Genomic DNA, 17,539 nt, shown 5'->3' on the forward strand with positions numbered 1-17,539 from the left:
TAATACAATTAATTATTAATTAATCCATTAATTCATAGACATGACAAGTCTGAACTCACTGAAATGAGTAACACAAGCTCAATTTTAAAAAAAATTCTTGAGTGAAGCTAAACGCCGAGAGATCCATGGACATATGTTTAGGTGCACGTTAAGCAAATACCGGGGGTCAAAACCAATCAGGAAAACTCCCCTACCGCGAGCCTCATAATCGTATAAAAAATTCACTCCTCATTTTTTTTCAATTTTAGATAAGAATGGTAACCCCACCCCCGTTTTAGCTACGCTCCTGCAGGCAACGCACACGCACGCACACGTACACCCACATACGTGCCAATGTGCATGGGCGAGTACGCGCAGGCAGACTTCTGTGTTTCTAGTTTGTCGCGTTCATATGCATACACTTCCTGGTAGTGCATGGTTGCAGTGCCTCGTCGACGCGTTGAATATGCGCGTCGGCAAGGACGTTGCCCAGGTGAGCTTCCGGCCCCTTCTCGCGCGGTTCCGCTTCTGGCTGGAGAAGGGCAGCCAGCGGCCGGAAGTGGAGCGTGCCCGCATGACCTGCTATACACACACTCGGGCCGAGCAGAGCCGCACAGAGAACCAGTGTGATGGTTAGATGGCCGTACTTTTATACACCATGGGCTGCGCCACGGCTCGCGGAAGCACTCGTAGCGCACGAAAACGTGCGTAAATCGAAGCAATGACTTTGCACTTGGTACTGCATGAAACGAAGGCTGGCGAACATAGACGTATTACGCAGAGAACGATACCGGGACTCACTCGCTGGATTTCATGCCTACCAGTTGTGCCCCCGCGATCTCCGACGACAGCGCCACTCTGGCCGACTGACTCGCCCTCCGCCATCTCATGACGCCGTGAAGCTCTCGCTGAGTGGTGCCCCGTCCTCGGACTCCTGCGACCGCGTCCATCTTTCCTATCTTCTCCCCACTTCTATATGTGGGTGTCTTCATCTCTACCCCTATCCCTTTTAATCCTCCCTATCCATTTTAATCCCTCCTCACTCCCATCCTTCGTGAGCCACTGATGAGGTGCCGCACTATGATGCGGACAGTCACGGGGCTCACTTTTATCTTCGTTGCTCTCTTTTAAGAATCACACGATACCGGGTACGCAAGATAACAAGACTTGTACTGTAGAAGGTGGACAGTTCTGCCATTTACTCCGCGATAACAACACCGTCCTTTACCTCAATTCGCTGTCACGCCCATGCTTTCACGTTTCGATAAACTCGATGAATTAGTTTTCTGACCTGTCGTTTTTACCCCTAATGCAGTGAAAAGAAATCGCCGCCGAAACACTCCACACAAATTGTTAACCAGCGAAACCTGAAGCTATCGGCCCCGGTGTTTCGCAGTGGGTTCAACCCGACGCTGCAATGAAGCCTTTCACAATTATTGGTTACGGGTTCGCGCTTCTTTAATGAGATATGTTAGGCACGTTTGACTTGGGTTTACCACAGTGTTTATTTCACATGCCACGCAGTGTCTCACATGATCACGTTCATGGAAGAGTGTAATGAGAGGTAAAATGCGTTTCGGAATGCGTTAATAACGGTGGTTGTTCTCTGACCAGCAGATTTTCACAATAAAGTCGTTTCATTGATTCTCGAACCAAAGGTGGTCACAGACGTCGCTAAGGCACGTTGCCGGGCTAGTTGGTTGAGATTCATCATTTTCACTGGTATAGCGCACCACGACAAGGACACACACAAAGGAGAGATGCACACACACACACAGCGCTAACTTGCAACTAATGTTTTATTTGCGATCACACACGCTGTCTATACAACAGTAGACCGATAAAACCTGGATAATGTCACGTTAAGAATACAGCACAGCCCATGCACGTGTCATCACCGATAGCGACAATCTACACTATCCCGTCAAAGTGAAGATTCCAGATACTTCTTTTCTTTAGATGATAATGCTATGGAAGCCACACTCACACATTTTTCTTTCATTTTGTCTATTACAAAAGCTTCAATAATTTCACGTGTGGTTCTGTCACGGGCCTTAAAGAGTATACGGGTGTTTTGGAACATAGGAACGCAACCGCACCTCTGACAGTGAAGTGCCAAATGACCACATACAGCTCTTTCTACATTGTACTTGTGCTCCTTTAGTATTTCATTCACACACCTTCCAGATTGACCTATGTATTCGCAACCGCAAGTCAAAGGTGTTTTATAGACAACACCACAACAACAATTCACAAATTTCTCCCGGTGCTTAATCTTACCAGACGTCGCCGTCGAAGCCACAGTGCCGCTGGAGAAACATGCAGCCGTAAGCAGGCGTTCGTCTGGCGAACGCGGTCCCGCAATCGTCACATTGACGCCGGGACGCTTTATAGCAAGCGTTTGACATCGCGAGCTAACTCAGAACGCAGCCAATGGAAAGCGTGCTTCGGAACGACGCTGCAAACGACGTAACAGATTACACAGCCAATGGAGACCGCTCATGACACCGCTGCCGAACGGTCTTGATTGGAAACATCGAGAACTCACTATACGCCGAAGTTCCTTCGTGTTTTCGTCAGCGCTAAGAACGAAGTGGAGAAGCTCGAAGTGGCGTGAAGACGTCCGCGATTATAATGTAGTGCATCCGTAGCCAACAGAAGCTTATTTAAACACAGCTGATCATTGAAAACTGCAATATCTTGAAAAGGGCGCAGATTGAATAAAGTCCGTGCATTGCGGTGAAGAGCTTGGGAGACGCTGGGCGATTAGGCTACGAATACCAGTCGTCGCTAGGTTGTGCGACGTAAATGCGTGCGAGAAGTCTGCTTATTACATCTCTCCGAAAACGCATCAGTGACCTCCTTTGCAGGCTCTGCTGCCTACCCGACGCTGTACGACATTAACGAAACCAGGAACGCCGGCCCATTCACTGGTAAGGGCGCGAAGGGACGGTCGACGACGCTCGAAAGAGGCTTCGAAAAAAGCACTCGCTTGAAGAGGATTCCACGGACAATCGTTAGCGGCAGTTGTGGCGAGCGAAACCACCATCCGCACGCATGTAAGAAAACTAGTGCCGCAACTCTAGCGTGTGTCCTGCGCCGTTTGCGTTCTCGCAAACGACGCGAACTGCACAGCAATTGTTCCGCGCAGTTTAGAAGCGAAAGAAGGTGTGCCTCTTACATCGCAACAGCGTCTCTCCCACCTCTTTACTTTCGCGAGTTTTGGCCTTCAGCTTGTCCTTTTGCGCGTTTGCATTGTCCACCTCTAAACGTATTTTCGCGCAGGATCCTTCGCTATAAGGGACTCCGTCCGAGCCGGCAGTGCGGCCTAGCTTGAGTTTCTGTTGTTCGCCCCCCATAGTTCTTTTTTCCATTCTTTTTTATTTAAGGAGTAGCTACGTAAGCAGTAGCTGCAAACGAGTAGGTCTGTAGATGGTCTTGTGGGAGCACGAGTATGCCGTTCACACGCTGGCTACGCGAAACAAATCGGATGAACGCGGACTTGCGTCGAACGCTAACGACTCTCGGACACGTCGAATCAGCATTCTTTCTCAACTAATACAGAGTGCTTTAATCGGTAAACGAAAACACCAGCTAATCTGCGATGAACTGTCACAGCTAGAACGTCGAGCAAGTGTACTGCATTCGTAACGCTACTGTGTATTTTGATGTACCGAATAGTTAGGAAACATCATGACATTGAGGCGGCAGCTTCGGAGTGGTTGAGCTGCCTCACGTAGGTGCCCACGTCTATCTCGCATAATCGCATCATATGATCGCGCGTGAGGATGTCATCCATTTCATTTCACACACTATTGTATGAATTTGCAGACGTTGCTCTCTGACGCACATTCTGTTCATGTGTGCACGCTTTATCTATACTTTCATGACGAAGATGTACAGGTCACGCGAAATTACAAACAAGGAATCTAACCATAGTGGCATTATCGCATCACCGTAATGTCTGCAATTATTTGCCAATTTGTAGCCATTGCGCCGTTTCGCGGTATAGCGCTATGCCGCATTCACAAAACCCTAAAGGAAGCACCAGCAGCTCAGCGACCCCGTTGGCTTCTTAATAATATTACAGACAAATGCATAGAAAATGGTATCTTTTTTTTTCGGGGTTTTTCCACTTTATTTTTAAGTGGCCCGACTGAGCACCTTGATCATCGTTCTGAACACGTGGCTGGCGAAAGCGCACCCGACGCTGTTTCTTTCGTGCACGTCTCGGCGTCGTCCCGTCTTCATTTTCGCAACGCCGCCGTGCGGCCATTAGAGACGGCTTTGACCCCATCGGCGGCGATCGTTTGAGCGAAGCGGGCCGCATGGTCGCTGGCTGGACGACGGCGTCTCGGCGGGGGTCAGTCGGCCTCGCGCCGAGTCTCGTCTCACGCGGAGCGGACGTCCGCCCGCACATTCGGCAAGCAGAAAAAGCGTGACGACTGGAACGTGCCTGCCGCGCGTTCCGACGACGACGCTGCTTCAAGTCGGCGTCAAAAGATTACGGATCGCTAAGTATTAAGAGGACAATAATGCTTCACTGCAGACCTGCTCCGTCCACTTTCCGTAATGGTGTATGACGGTCGTATAAGGACGATTTCTGGCCGAAAGCAAATAAAAGAAGAACCAAGGTTAAGTTGAATACTGTAGCCGTATATAAGATAAAAGGGACCGACAGCTGACCAGAACGCGTTATTGCAGACTGTGAATATGAAAAGAAGTATAGTGACGTATAGAGTGGGGATCAGCTTTTCCGACAAATCTAGCTGGAAAAATGCTGCTTGTGTTGCTCATCGATATGATCCAAATAAATACGTACCTGTATACTTCCAGTAAAACAGTCTGCCAAGGTGGATCAGTGATCGGCTGCTGACCCGAAGACCGCGCGCGATCAATACCGGTCGATTTCGCTGGAATGGTAAATGTCCATACTGTGAGATGCCAACCCATGTGCACGTTACAACAGAATGCAAAAAAAAAAAAAATTAGTCGAACGATCCTCAGTCATGTCGTGATTTCGGGACGTAAAAACTAAGATATTATTCGTTCCGCCGTAACTATTGTCATCGCCAGTCACATCATAAACTGTGCAGCTACGTAGGTCCGTATATTGCCTTGAAAATGCGTAATAGGCATTTCTCTGAAGTCTGCACACCTTTGAATATATATACACGCGCGCCAGAAGTTCAGGCTATATAGGCCTTCATATGGTCGATTTAATACACGGCATGTTTCATTTCAGTTTATTGACTACGGGCGACTGCAGACGCGTGTTCGCCTTCCTGTTTCACAGGAGTAAAACCAGCTGCCGAATTTTTCGCGTACCTTTCCCAACACAGTCTGCCGGAGCGAACAAATTTATATGCTCCACACACCTGTGATTAGCCCACCACACTCTGAACGTTTGCAGAGCCGTATTAGCACACAGTGGGACCGAACTTCACGGGGAGCACGCTTTTCGGCGCAGTGTTCGCTGCACCTTCAAACGCGAAGGAAAAGGAGAAACGACCCTTGGGCTGCGCGTGCATCGTACTTAACAGGTGGCTGCGCTCGGGGCAACGCACGACCGATACGCCAAACGCTTCCTAATACGAACATTCAAACAAAGAAACAAAATTACCATATATATTTTGTTTTATGTTCTCTTTAATCGATGTCAGTCCAAACAACAGCTGCCATGAACTCCACGTTCCAGTTGAATAGGTCGTCCGAAAAGCATCTTCATTGCTAACAACACTGGCTTTTCATTTGGCCTAGCACTACATTATTTGCGTTGAATAACTGCAGAAGTAGAATGACGATATTGAAGAAGAAAGAACACGCATTTATCAAGAGTCTCCTAAGCAGAACATCAAATTGAGCTTGTTCGGATGGCTTCAGCGTGGTTAAACGGGACTAGAAATATGTATACAGACAGGACTTCGCGTTGGCTAACAACACGAGCGTTTATTTCGCGTGAACAAGTTCATACGCTTCCATAAGGAGAAAATAGAGGTGCCTTGTAAACCAATAGACGGATGATGCGACTGTCTTCCGGCTCCCATATTGCTAGCTGTCTTCTCCGAACTTTGCCTACAAAATCAGTACTCACTGTCTCCAACATTCTGCTTGATCATGCGGTCAGGCATACACGTTGAAACAATTCAATCTAATGATGTATTCTCTCTAAAGTTCTGTGTGAAGGCCTGCATGCATAAAGGCCAACATATATATGGATGGTACGAAGGTTTTTTGAAGCTAGCGCCTATTTGTACAAATGTCTAGCAACGTGCTTCCTTTGTCTTTCACGGACTTTGTGGTTTCACCTATGAAAACAATTCAATTCCATCGCACCTGAATCAACATCGTCCAATAATTACTGGCGGTTCTTCACTGCATTCTGCGTGCAGAATGAATCAGTCTGAATGACGTGTGACCGAGCGGCTCAAGACGGCTGTCGATCTTCAGTAAGAAGTTTAATTTTTTTTCTTGTCTAGCGGGGATTTGAAACTGTCCACCACGAACTGAAATTTGTTTCGATCGGTATGCAAAAACCTATTCATCCCAAGTGGTTATCGCCACAGGTAAGCCGAAATTACTAATTGCACCCCCAGGACTTGGAATGACTGAATTGCATACTGTTTTTTACGAATAACTATATGGCCTAGGAGGTTATTGTGATCATGGACGCTTTACTGTACGTAAGGCAACATGTCGCGCGAGACGCTCATGGTTTGAAGCTATAGACTAATGCGAGCCAAGGTGGAAGGCAAGATAAAACGAGCTGTCCCAAGCACACGATGAAGATCGCACAAGGTGACATGCAAGACACAGAGTAACCTCTAGGTGAGCTAAATAGAACTGTACTACATACGTCTCACTAGCATTCATACAACCAGCGTGTCGCACCCGACTGCGTGGCACGTAACGACGACTATATTAGATCGAACCTAAAGACTTTCGCATCGTAAGCACACCAATGGTGCTGAAAGGATAGGAGGACGTCCGGACAGGCGGACAGGAAGGCAAAGCGAAGGGGATGGACGCCATCTATCCAAAATCTCATCCTCTCCCTTCTCTCTCTCACCACCGCGTGTGCTCTGAGGCGTGAGCTCTTTCACTTTCCTCTCGATGGGTCGCAGCGATTCCACTGAGCGCAGTGGACGACGGCCCGCTCTGCCGTTATTGTTATACCTTCCGCGGCCCCGCGGACCTCCTCGCCACTCGTCACGACCGGTTGGCCCGCCACAACCCGATGCAGGAGGCCTCTCCCATCCACGGATTAGTGCCACGCGATGCTGTTTTCCGGACGAGCCGCACTACTGCCCGGATAGCTGCTCGCGCGTGCGTCTATCTTCGAGGCTCTCTTTCCTGCGCACGTCATCATCATCATCGACCCCTGAGGCATCGCGAACTGTGCCGCAACGCTACGTCGAACGGACGCCGTGTGGATACAGTGTTCGCATAGAGCTAATATAAAATAGGCGCGCGCAACTCCCTCATTTCGCAGTATCGCGGACCGTGTCCACCTTACCAAGTCCAAGCACGTATCGCGAAAGCGATTGTGCAACTCTGCAGCCCCAGAGCGACCAGGACGAGACGCATCGACGGTGGCTGCGATATCGAATCCACGACGTGCGTTCCACTTCTTCGTCTGCTCGGTGAATACTCTCCCCTCAAGCAGCACCCGAAAATTCGGCCACCTGTGTGTTCGAGTGGGATGTCGATGCTACGTAAACAGTTTTGTGACGTGTGAAGAAAGTGGCTGCGAATTGTAGTGCGGAGTATACGGTAGTTCATTCTTGATGTGTCAGAGGTATCCCGGCCCGCCCGCTCATGCCATCCACTCGCCTGTTCTTTTGTCGCTCGGAGTGAAGTGACAAGTGTGTCATCGTTGACGAGGCTTTTTTGTACTTCAGCGTTGAAGTTGATGGAAGAGGATCCTTGTTACAGTTTGGATACCTCAAGCAACGACTACGCTGTCGTTATTGTTAGCGCAAGACAAGACAAACAGAAAGAGAAAGGTAATTTTAAAACTTCCCGGCACACTTGTTTGGGATGTTATTTTTGTGTTTCGCAGTCTGCGCTGTTGACCAGAAAGTGACGAGTTGGTTCAGACAGCACCCTCAATATCTGCCAACTTTCCATCGAGCGAGTCCTGCAGCCACAAAGTAGTCCGCTCTTCTATGACCTCCGTCGAAGAGTGCGACGCTTAATAGGTGCGTGTCGATACGGCAGACGCTGCCAAGGATCACTGAACGATCGGATACCCTCCGTCAAGTGTTGCCTTCACTCAGGAATTCGCGTCTCCATCAGTGAACAAGTTCGTAACCGTTCGTGAAAGAGTGGTCACGTGCCTGTGACCTTCGGCGTATCTGTGCGTGTTTAGTGTCGTAATAGGAAAGGAAATACATGCAAACAAGGAAGATGGAAATGTGTCAAAGTGAAAATGGAATGCAGAAACGTGAGTATAAACTGTAAAATGAGATCTATGCGTATATATTATTTGCCGAGGTGAATAGCATGGAGAAACCGCAATAGCTGTCACGCAGGACTTCAAGAATTAGATTTATTTGCAATCTTGAATTATCCTAAATAGTATATTGTTACAACCGTGACCGAACGAAGGAATGTTTCATCAAGGCGATGAAGTTGGTGATGAATTAGCGCTCACCATAGAAAACAGTCTCAAAATGTTTAATTAATCGAATTGAATTTCATTACTTCTAATATTATATCCTTGGAGCCTCCTCATTAGGTAATTGTCCCCGGGATGTCTGTTCCGCTGTAGAGATTTTTAATTGAATCAGTGCGGTCTTGACTTGAAATTTTTATGTTAGCATCATTATTTACTCTACCTATTCTATAATTCATCAGTCATACAATCTAAATGTGGCCACTTTTATTTATAAATTATCCGTTTCTTGGCTAGTCCCCCAGAGTGCGTGTGTGCCATTCATAAAAACAATCATCATCATCATTATCGCTCACGGTACTCTTTTTGCTCTTCCGCCATCTTGGCTGACAGACTCCCTAAGTACATACTGCAAATACATTTCTTTCTTCGGATATTCCCACTCCCATGACAGTATGAACGCTCAATATGTGATATCATCTACTGTCAACTACTGGCATCTTAGTCGGCGCATTTTATGTCCTGCATATTAACGCGCTGGTTTGGACCTTGGTTCGTCTAGTTGAATGCTTAACTGATTATTTTTTTTAACAGTTACTCGGGATATATGCGCCAGTAAAGTAGTTGTTAAACTAGAAGACTTCCGTTCTGCATGACGCGTCCTAGCTCTATTTTTTTGTTTCCTTTTTGCATTTTCTAAATAACCGTGACGACCCTGCCCTCAATTGAACGAAAATGTTGAAAATAATAAATTTTGTAATTCGACCGAATCCGCTCGGTTAAACGGCGTTTCAGTCAAACGGAACTGATCTATCGATGGATTCTTTATGTCGGCTAACAGGTCGCTCTCGAAGTTATCAGGTATATACGAGCGCACGCAACCTTATTGGTTTACGTCTCTGTGTGAACGCCTCCTCCGGCGTTCATCGTGATGTTTCGTGACTGCGTTAACATAGATACAGCGAATGACACAAATAGAGCACAAGGTGAAGCATTGGACTGGCTAATCACACATCTTTGTTCACAATATTCGTTCAAGCGCAGACACAGAGATGCGTAAGACGTCCTGTGCATAGAGTTTCCTAATATACACTAGAGGGAACTCTGGCGCTAGTGTCTGTGGGAGCTGCAACGCACGGCGCTTCAGCGAGCACGGGAATGATGGGTAGTGCACACATTTGTCTAATCTTCGCACTTGTGGCCTGCTTTTGGCTCCGTGTGTGTTCGAGTGGCTTGGAGCTGTTTGATCACGACACAAATATTGGCAAATGTTCAGCGGTTGTGCTTCACCATCTTATTCTTTTAGACTTACCTTTTCAAATCGGGTCACGAAGCTCAAAAGGGTTGAAGCTTTCTTTCAAAACAAAACCGAAACACAGCAATAAACGCAGCCGTAAGTACGATTCGCCGACCGCAAGTAGGAAGGTTAGGCAAATGTGTGTACTACCCATCATTCCCATTGTCGCTGAACGATCGCAGCGTCAGAGTCCCCTCTAGGTAATTTTAGAAAACTCTATGGTCCTATGTGCCTCATAACGTCACTTAGTTGAGCTCGTAAAATGTGGAATAGTTTGTTCGGGGCGAATGCCTTAGACGCCCAATAAAACGCTAGAATCATTCAACGCATCATATGACGTTACGTGACGTCACGTGATGACATATCGCTTGGTCAAAAGTGGGTCGCTCCCTGAAGCAGTGAAAAACAAGATGAGGTGCAGAAAGCTTGTAGTGCCTTATATCACGGAGGCAACGCAAAATCGCGTTATAGGGTGCAGAACGCTTTCAGAGGGGAGTGGATGAATGCACGAACTGAAGAAAAAAAGAACAAGATGGCTTTCGCCGAATGCAGAAGAGACCCTGTATTATTATCAGACATTATCAGACTTCGGAACGCTGCTCAGATTTATAGGGAAGCCCTCCATTATCTACAGAACCGCAGCTGCTTGTCCAATCATTAATGTAGTGCGGTAGGCACTAATAGAAATGGCGTGTATAGAATTCAGTGCGATGATACAAAACCGCTTTGGTGCATTGACCACCCAAGATAACCATTATTAATGCGCGCGAAGTGCTGCTCAAATCTTGAAAACAATGGCAAACTTGGATATCGATGCTTTGGCAAAGGCTCCGTAAAAAGCCATAAATTTTGTTCCCATGCAGCTTTTTTTGCTGTGATCACTGAACGAAACACCTCCCACAAAACTCATGTTCGCACTGTTATTGCCAATACTCCGTGAAGCCTCCACAGCCTTCCCTTCTGTGCTGCCTTCGGCGGCTTCATCTATGGCGAAAAGGCTTCAGCTTCAGGACTTTGCGATTGCAAATTTTCTTCTTTCTTTTGTTCAGCTTTAGAAAAGTTTTTGCTTATGCTGTTAGCCCGCCGGGACACATTGGTGGGCTACTTGGCTGGTAGTCATGCTAGAAAATGATGCGTGCGTGTATGCGTGTTTTCGTCCTTATTCGGCTGCGCTCACAATTTCTATCCTTACGTCTTTCCCAGACGCACTAGACGTGGACCATACGTCATTGCTGAAACTGCAATGGTTTCTTACCGTGCGGGTCTTGGAAGAAATAACTTTTTTACTCCTTCTTCGAGGTAACGGGAAAACTGTGCCGTAATTTGCATGAAACAAGCCAGCCTTCATTCCTTCACGCTGTAGTACAGCTTGCGTGTGGCATCTGGATGGTGTAGTAAAGAAGAGAAGAGAGAAAGGAAACGACGTGAAAAAAAATCATGATCAGAAGGCAGAATGTGCTGCGCTGTAGGCCACCCAAGCAACCAGTCTTTTGCATGTCGTATTTTACCAGCTCTTTGCGTTCTTGCAAGCACCGTCGCGGAACGCGGGGGAAAACGTGAAAAAAAGAGTATGCCTATGTACCACGTCAAACGCAGTTTTGTTTCATTTGCGCATCGAACCAGTCGCGTTTTTTTGGTCAACGCGCACCATTTGTAGAGTCATTGCCATGTGGGCTAAGTAGGGAACTCGTGAGAAAAAGCACGGCTTTTTTTTTTTACGTTTTATAGAACTTTCTAATCATATCAGTTCTGTGGAACAAGTAAAGAAAGAGGTCTCTCCGCCAGTTCGTAGTACGAAGCCACAAAGCAAATCCATACGGAAAGCTCAAAAAGTTTCTTCATTATGGCGAAAGCCTTAGATGCTTCACTGAACGAGAAATTCGACTGTCGGGCACGAGTAATGCAAAATATGATGGCATGATGACATGAGCCAATGACACCCAAATGCGAAAAATACAAAGCGAATTCCGTGGCGCCGCGTTCGGCAATTTCAGCGCGAAATTAAGAAAAAGAGAGAGGAGGGGATTGAAGACTAGCCATGTAACGCTTAAAAACAGCGAATCTGGTTGACCCTGTAGGTAATTAACGTGTACCTCTTGGCTTATGCTGGGTCTTCCCTTGAGCGTAGACAGTTAAGTTGAATGAACTTCATTTGTCCAACGGTTGTTGGCGTGCCCGGGTCTAGGCTATTAGGGACACATCGTTCGAGGAACATCTTCCGAGGTCCTCAGCGACGGCCCTGGCCCGCTGGACGGTCCACACCTGGTCTTCGAGGGCCTCCCTGAGAAGGGCGGCTTGCTGTCGCTCAGCAAGGCGCCCCATTTCGGAGGGTCCCTCAGTTGACGTTGTCCTTTCTTGTGGCCCATCTTCGTCTCTTGCGCATTGCCAAAGTATATGTACCCGTCGCCTGGCTACCCGTAGTGCGCGCACGAACGGGCCGATATGGCATAGACAGAGTAGAGTCAAACAGCAGCCTGTCACGGAGCTTACAAGAGTGTCCAAACTTCAGAGCCAAAAGTAACGTGCAAGGTTGGCTGTGGTACCTCCGGTAAAAGCGCGGGCCTTTTGTCGCTCGTACATGGCTCCCGCAACTCCGAAAAACTCGGCGCGGCAGCAGTGTCGACTGTCACCGTCGGTGGGCGCGGGTGATAAGCAATGGCGCGAGTTTTTTTTTTTTTTTTTCTTGCGCACACCCGACGTTTTATATCGAGCTTTAGGAGCTTCACTCTTAAAAAACGAAGCTTTGACCCCGGCTAGTCCCTCAGAACATTTAGCGAAGCTTCGAATTGGGCTAGTTGACATGGCATTGTAATACTGCGCTGAGCGAAATGCATTGCGCACTTTTTGTCCTGTCCTATCTTCCGTCAGTCGATAAGCGCGATCACATTACAAAAAACACTCAGAACTTCTATATAGTTTTTTTTGTCTGTTTAACCTGGACTTTCTTCTCCAACAAAAATGGAGCACTGAAATTGCATCTAGAGTTCCCAGAGTATAACTTATCAGCCTAATATATAACTTACAGTCTCACATCGCTGTTCCTTTAAATATCAATAATAGCTGTTATCTTCGTGCACTTTTTGTACCCTCTTTCGCAAACCACTGCAGAACGCACTTCGCTCTCGATACACCGTGCAGCTGCCCGTTTGTTTTCGTCCGCACGACTTCCCCGCGTGCTTTTTTTTTTTTTTTTTTGCAGCAATCCCCGTTTTCGCGTTGGGATATGTCCGACGATTAGGGCCTGCGTGTTCTCTGGAACGGCCGCGTTATTCACGCACTTTCGTTGTCGTAGTTCTTATTCTTTTCTCGCTCTCTGGCCGCACGATAATAGTGTGCGCAGCTCGCTTTCCGGGGCAATCGCCTTGTCTCGGTTAGGCACGTATTGCGCTGCTCGTTACCACGCCCGTCAATAAATCCCACTAAATCCGCCCCACATGTACGCCGCCACGCACCTTGTCTCCATAAATGCGTGCAGGGTGGCTTGGCTTCTAGAGTTGGTGCGAGCGAGTGTGACACCACAGCCGTGCGCGCAAGAAAAGGCGGAGGGGGGGGGGGGGGGAATGTCTGTCCCATATATTGACTTAATAGGAAAGGGGCTACTGCGACGAACCTTCGTCCCTGAAGAGGAACTTTATATATGAAGAGGAATCTGTAGAGGAACACACACGTATGAATCGCAGGATTATTTAGCATACCCCACCGTATGTTAGGTCTGGCCAGGACAAGGGAACCGCGACTCAATTTAAAACCCCAAATAGCGCGTGTCAAAATTAGCACGGCCAGTTGGCCGACTGCAGTGAAGCCTAACCTGTGCAACTGCGCAAAGCTTGTAAGTGCAGAAGGTCCCGCACGTTCCGAAAGATTGAGAGCGTACGACGAAAAGACAATTTTCACCAAGTTTCGGTAAGCGGACCAATACTTGTCCTGGACGCGAGTCGCGATCAGATGTGGTTCTGTGCCGATTTTGTTATTCATCGAACGACGACAATCTAAACGGAATAGTGAACTAAACCGAACGCACCTGAAAAGCTAAAGCAAAGCTGACCAACCGATTCCTGTCCACGTTTTTTTAGACAGTGTAGACACGTGACCGGAAGTCAGCCCACGTCCACACCACGTCCCCATTATGACACGTTGATGAAATCAAGAGCTTGACGGCAACCCGTCTGGCCGGGGACAGGCTTCCGTCAAACTGGGACGCTTCCGATAATGTATACTATCGCTGCTTACGCCACGCACGTAGGCGTACTCAAGCACAGCGCACTCAAGTATACGCTGTGGATATTCCTGTGGACATCATTGCGAACAAGGGTCCCGTACGATGGGCCGAAACGTCATTCAAACATTGAGTTATTTTTGACCGGAAAATCCTTTCGCATTTACACTATGATACATTATCAAGTATAGCTATTTATAATACTGCCACAAAAAAAAGGTTGACAATCCAATGGCGACAACGAGTGGGTTACCAAAAGCTTTCATAATCGCGTCCACCTGTTCCAGCCTTATACGACACTGCACAGTTTTTCCACTACGCAGCGAGTGTATACAGCCGACAAAATAAGGTTCTCTTCTTCTTCGTGCTCGGATAATCCATCTGCCCGCGAGAGGGACAGCAACGTGCAGCAGGCGGCTGTGGGAGCGGCCACTTCAACGTAACGACGTTTCCGCGTCAGTGATTTTCTTGGCTGCGCGCGGAAAACAGTTTCCGGACAACTCTATTGCTGCCCTCGGGAATGTCGGCCGCGCACGCTCGTGCCCGGCTCCGCGCTCTGGTTGTGTCGCGAATTGCGTGCGATGGCTGTCTGAACTTTGTTTTGTTGCGGTGGCAATTATACGGAGGCGCAAGAGCCTCACCGACGCCGCAATGGCTTTGCTCGTTCGCCAAAATGCAGATTCACTACTCGCGCGTGGTGTGCTTAGAACATAGAGCTTTTTATCAATTATTATTATTATTATTATTATTATTGTTATTATTATTATTATTACTATTATTCGGAGGCTGCATTTTCGATGGAGACGAAAATGCTGTGGCCCATCTGCTCAGATTTGGGCGCAGGTTAAAGAACCCCAGGTGGTCGAAATTTCCGGAGTCCTCCACTATATACGGCGTCTGTCATAATCATATGGTGGTTTTGGGACGTTAAACCTCACATATGAATCAATCAATCAATCCTCATTATCAATATTTTTATCTCGGGGTTTACGTCCCAATACCGCGATACGATTATCAGGGACATCACAGTGAATGGCTCCAAATACTTTTACAATCTGGTGTTCTATATCGTGCACTGATATCGCAGAGCACTTGATTCACTAGCATCCACCGAATTGCCACCAACGCGGTCGGAATCGAACCCGCGACCTTCGGGTCAGCCGCTAAGCATGCGCCGTAACCGCTACACCACATCAACGTCGCGGGTCACAGTTACCAAGTGCTATACGTGGCCTCAGTGATGGTCGACCAGCATCAGTGGATACTGACGGAGGCGAAAGATCACAGCGTCTCCGCAGGTTCGGACAGTATTTCGAAAAACCTAGCGCAGTCGACGCACTGCCAATGCGCACACACACACACACACACACACACACACGCGCGCGCGCGCGCACGCACGCACACGAACGCACACGCACGCACGCGCACGCACGCGCACACGCACGCACGCACACACGCACGCGCACACGCACGCGCACACGCACACGCACACGCACACACACACACACACAGGACCAACCAGATCTTGAATTGGGCCAAGAGGGTAGCGGAGACCTACGCTGGGTAGGCTCCTCTGACACTCCACCACCGCACCTTTCCATCTTGGGATGAATAAAGGTTTCTCCTCCTCCTCCAGACTCAGTCGTGTGCACACAAGCGTTGTACACAGGCTGCTCTGTGGTGCACAAGCGTTCCTGCAGGGCTGGATGCGTACGTGCGGTTTTGAGCCAAATGACGGAACAGGACAACCTGGCAAACAATTAATGAAGAATAGAAATTTTCGAGGGCTCGTTTTTTTGGCATTACATTAATAAAAATCAGCAGATAATGAGGCCAGGCAAGGTATAGGAAACGCTAATTGTACTGTTCTAAGTGTATTGTAGTAATTGTATTAGTGATATGAACAAGTTTTCTTTTGGTCTCCTTTATTTTGTTGACATCACTATCACAATTATTACAATACACTTAGAACAGTACAATTAGCGTTTCCTATACCTCGCCTGGCCTTATTAACTGCTGGTTTTTGTTCACATTATCTACAGAATTTTACGGTATGCTGACAAGCACCAAACGGCCACTCATCGGGCACGTCTCGTGCATCATCGGGGTGCAAAGCCTCCGACGCTGTTGTGACGCTTGAGCCTGAATTCACACGACGGACGAGATCGCGGACGGATCAGTCCCAGCATTTACAACAAGCGTTCACACGACAGGGGACAATTCACGCTACAGGCGAGGATTTGGGCATTGCTCACCGAGGATCCCAACTGTGATTCGGTCGTTTCGCGCCAGCCGAAGCAGGGACGCGAGAACAGGTGACGTAGTACGCGATCTCCGGGGTCGAATGACGATTTCATCCGTCGTGTGAATACAGCTCTAAAGACCAGCGTGTCGGGTCCTCTCATGTGGTTTGCTGTTTTTTTTTCTTTAAATAAAATAAAGAAAAAGAAAAAAACAACATTGCTACACTACGGCTTTATGCACCTCTCTCATATACTGCCTATACTGTTACCCCCGCATTCTAGAACGTCCCTTCACTCAACGCTTCACCTTCACGTGAGAAAGCCGATGGGAGCGCCTTCTATATAGGCACGGCAAGTCACTGCATATCTGCGATAATCTGCTGCAATGCTAGAGTAGCACAGCGTCATTTTCAGCCGAGCAGTGGCGCAGTGTTCAACTCTTTCAAGTGAAGGGTGAAAGTCGAGTCGAGGAGCGTTTGTGAATACGGGAGTTAGTCATAGGGATGTATGATTATGTAATTAGGTGCTCCTCAATGTCTTTGTTAAATTACACTCGACCGGATGAAACTGAAGTTATCACGCAAAGCGAAAACAGTTTTGTAAATGACCACATAACAGTGTGTGCTGTAGCATGCAGTGAAATTATAAGTTAAGGAAAGTACATTTACGACAACAAGAACACCAAGACTAGAGGCATAGCTTTGCATTATTGCCTGGTGGAGAAACAGAGAAGAGGGGAGGGTGCATAAACTCAGACGCTGTGTAAAAGTTGTTTTTATTTCCAATGTATAACGCACCCCTTATGTTTGGTCTTGGCGCCCCCTTATGCTTATTCCGGCTGTATGCAGGCCAAGAACACAAATCGACCTGTAATGATAGCTGCCTTAGGATTCTGGCCCCGCAAATGTGCGTAAGAGTGAAGTCAAGCTACTGACCGCCCTCATGCCCTTGTAACTAACGTCTTTGGACATTGAAAGTGGCTGCGTTGTTGCAAAAAGAATGAACATGAGGTCCAAGGTAGCAGTACAGACTCGAAACATTAATTGGGACTCTTTCGACTCAGCGCCCACACGAAACGCTTGAGCACTTGTGTTTGTTTGCGACGCAACAATATTTGCGTTCACCCAGGCGCCGAGTTTCGAAGGTGCCACCGACACGTTTGATTAAATGTAGCGGCTCAAGCAAAG

The 17,539-nt window shown here is 47.8% G+C and overlaps 2 protein-coding genes across 7 annotated transcripts in view; one reads left to right on the forward strand and one right to left on the reverse strand.

Moving 5' to 3' along the window:
* The window catches only part of LOC119180953 (uncharacterized), a 311,773-nt gene that overhangs the window by 168,184 nt on the left and 126,050 nt on the right, over positions 1 to 17,539 (forward strand). Inside the window, exon 1 of one of the 4 annotated variants that reach the window (XM_037432097.2) lies at positions 8,396 to 8,425. The exons of the other annotated variants lie outside the window; for them this stretch is intronic. Within the exon in view, the coding sequence (XP_037287994.2) occupies positions 8,411 to 8,425 (15 nt within the window). The 5' untranslated portion in view covers positions 8,396 to 8,410. Of the gene's footprint in view, positions 1 to 8,395; positions 8,426 to 17,539 lie in introns of those variants that run through there. 4 annotated transcript variants of the gene reach the window in all.
* Positions 1 to 17,539, reverse strand: part of LOC142774551 (uncharacterized) — a 149,475-nt gene that overhangs the window by 108,559 nt on the left and 23,377 nt on the right. The window contains exon 2 of one of the 3 annotated variants that reach the window (XM_075874976.1): positions 4,802 to 4,892. The exons of 1 other annotated variant lie outside the window; for it this stretch is intronic. The gene's annotated coding sequence lies outside the window, so the exon portion shown is untranslated. Of the gene's footprint in view, positions 1 to 4,801; positions 4,893 to 11,154; positions 11,276 to 17,539 lie in introns of those variants that run through there. One more of the 3 variants, XR_012886439.1, reaches the window with a different exon arrangement.

Source organism: Rhipicephalus microplus, chromosome 10, assembly GCF_043290135.1.
Source record: "Rhipicephalus microplus isolate Deutch F79 chromosome 10, USDA_Rmic, whole genome shotgun sequence".
NCBI lineage: Eukaryota > Metazoa > Arthropoda > Arachnida > Ixodida > Ixodidae > Rhipicephalus > Rhipicephalus microplus.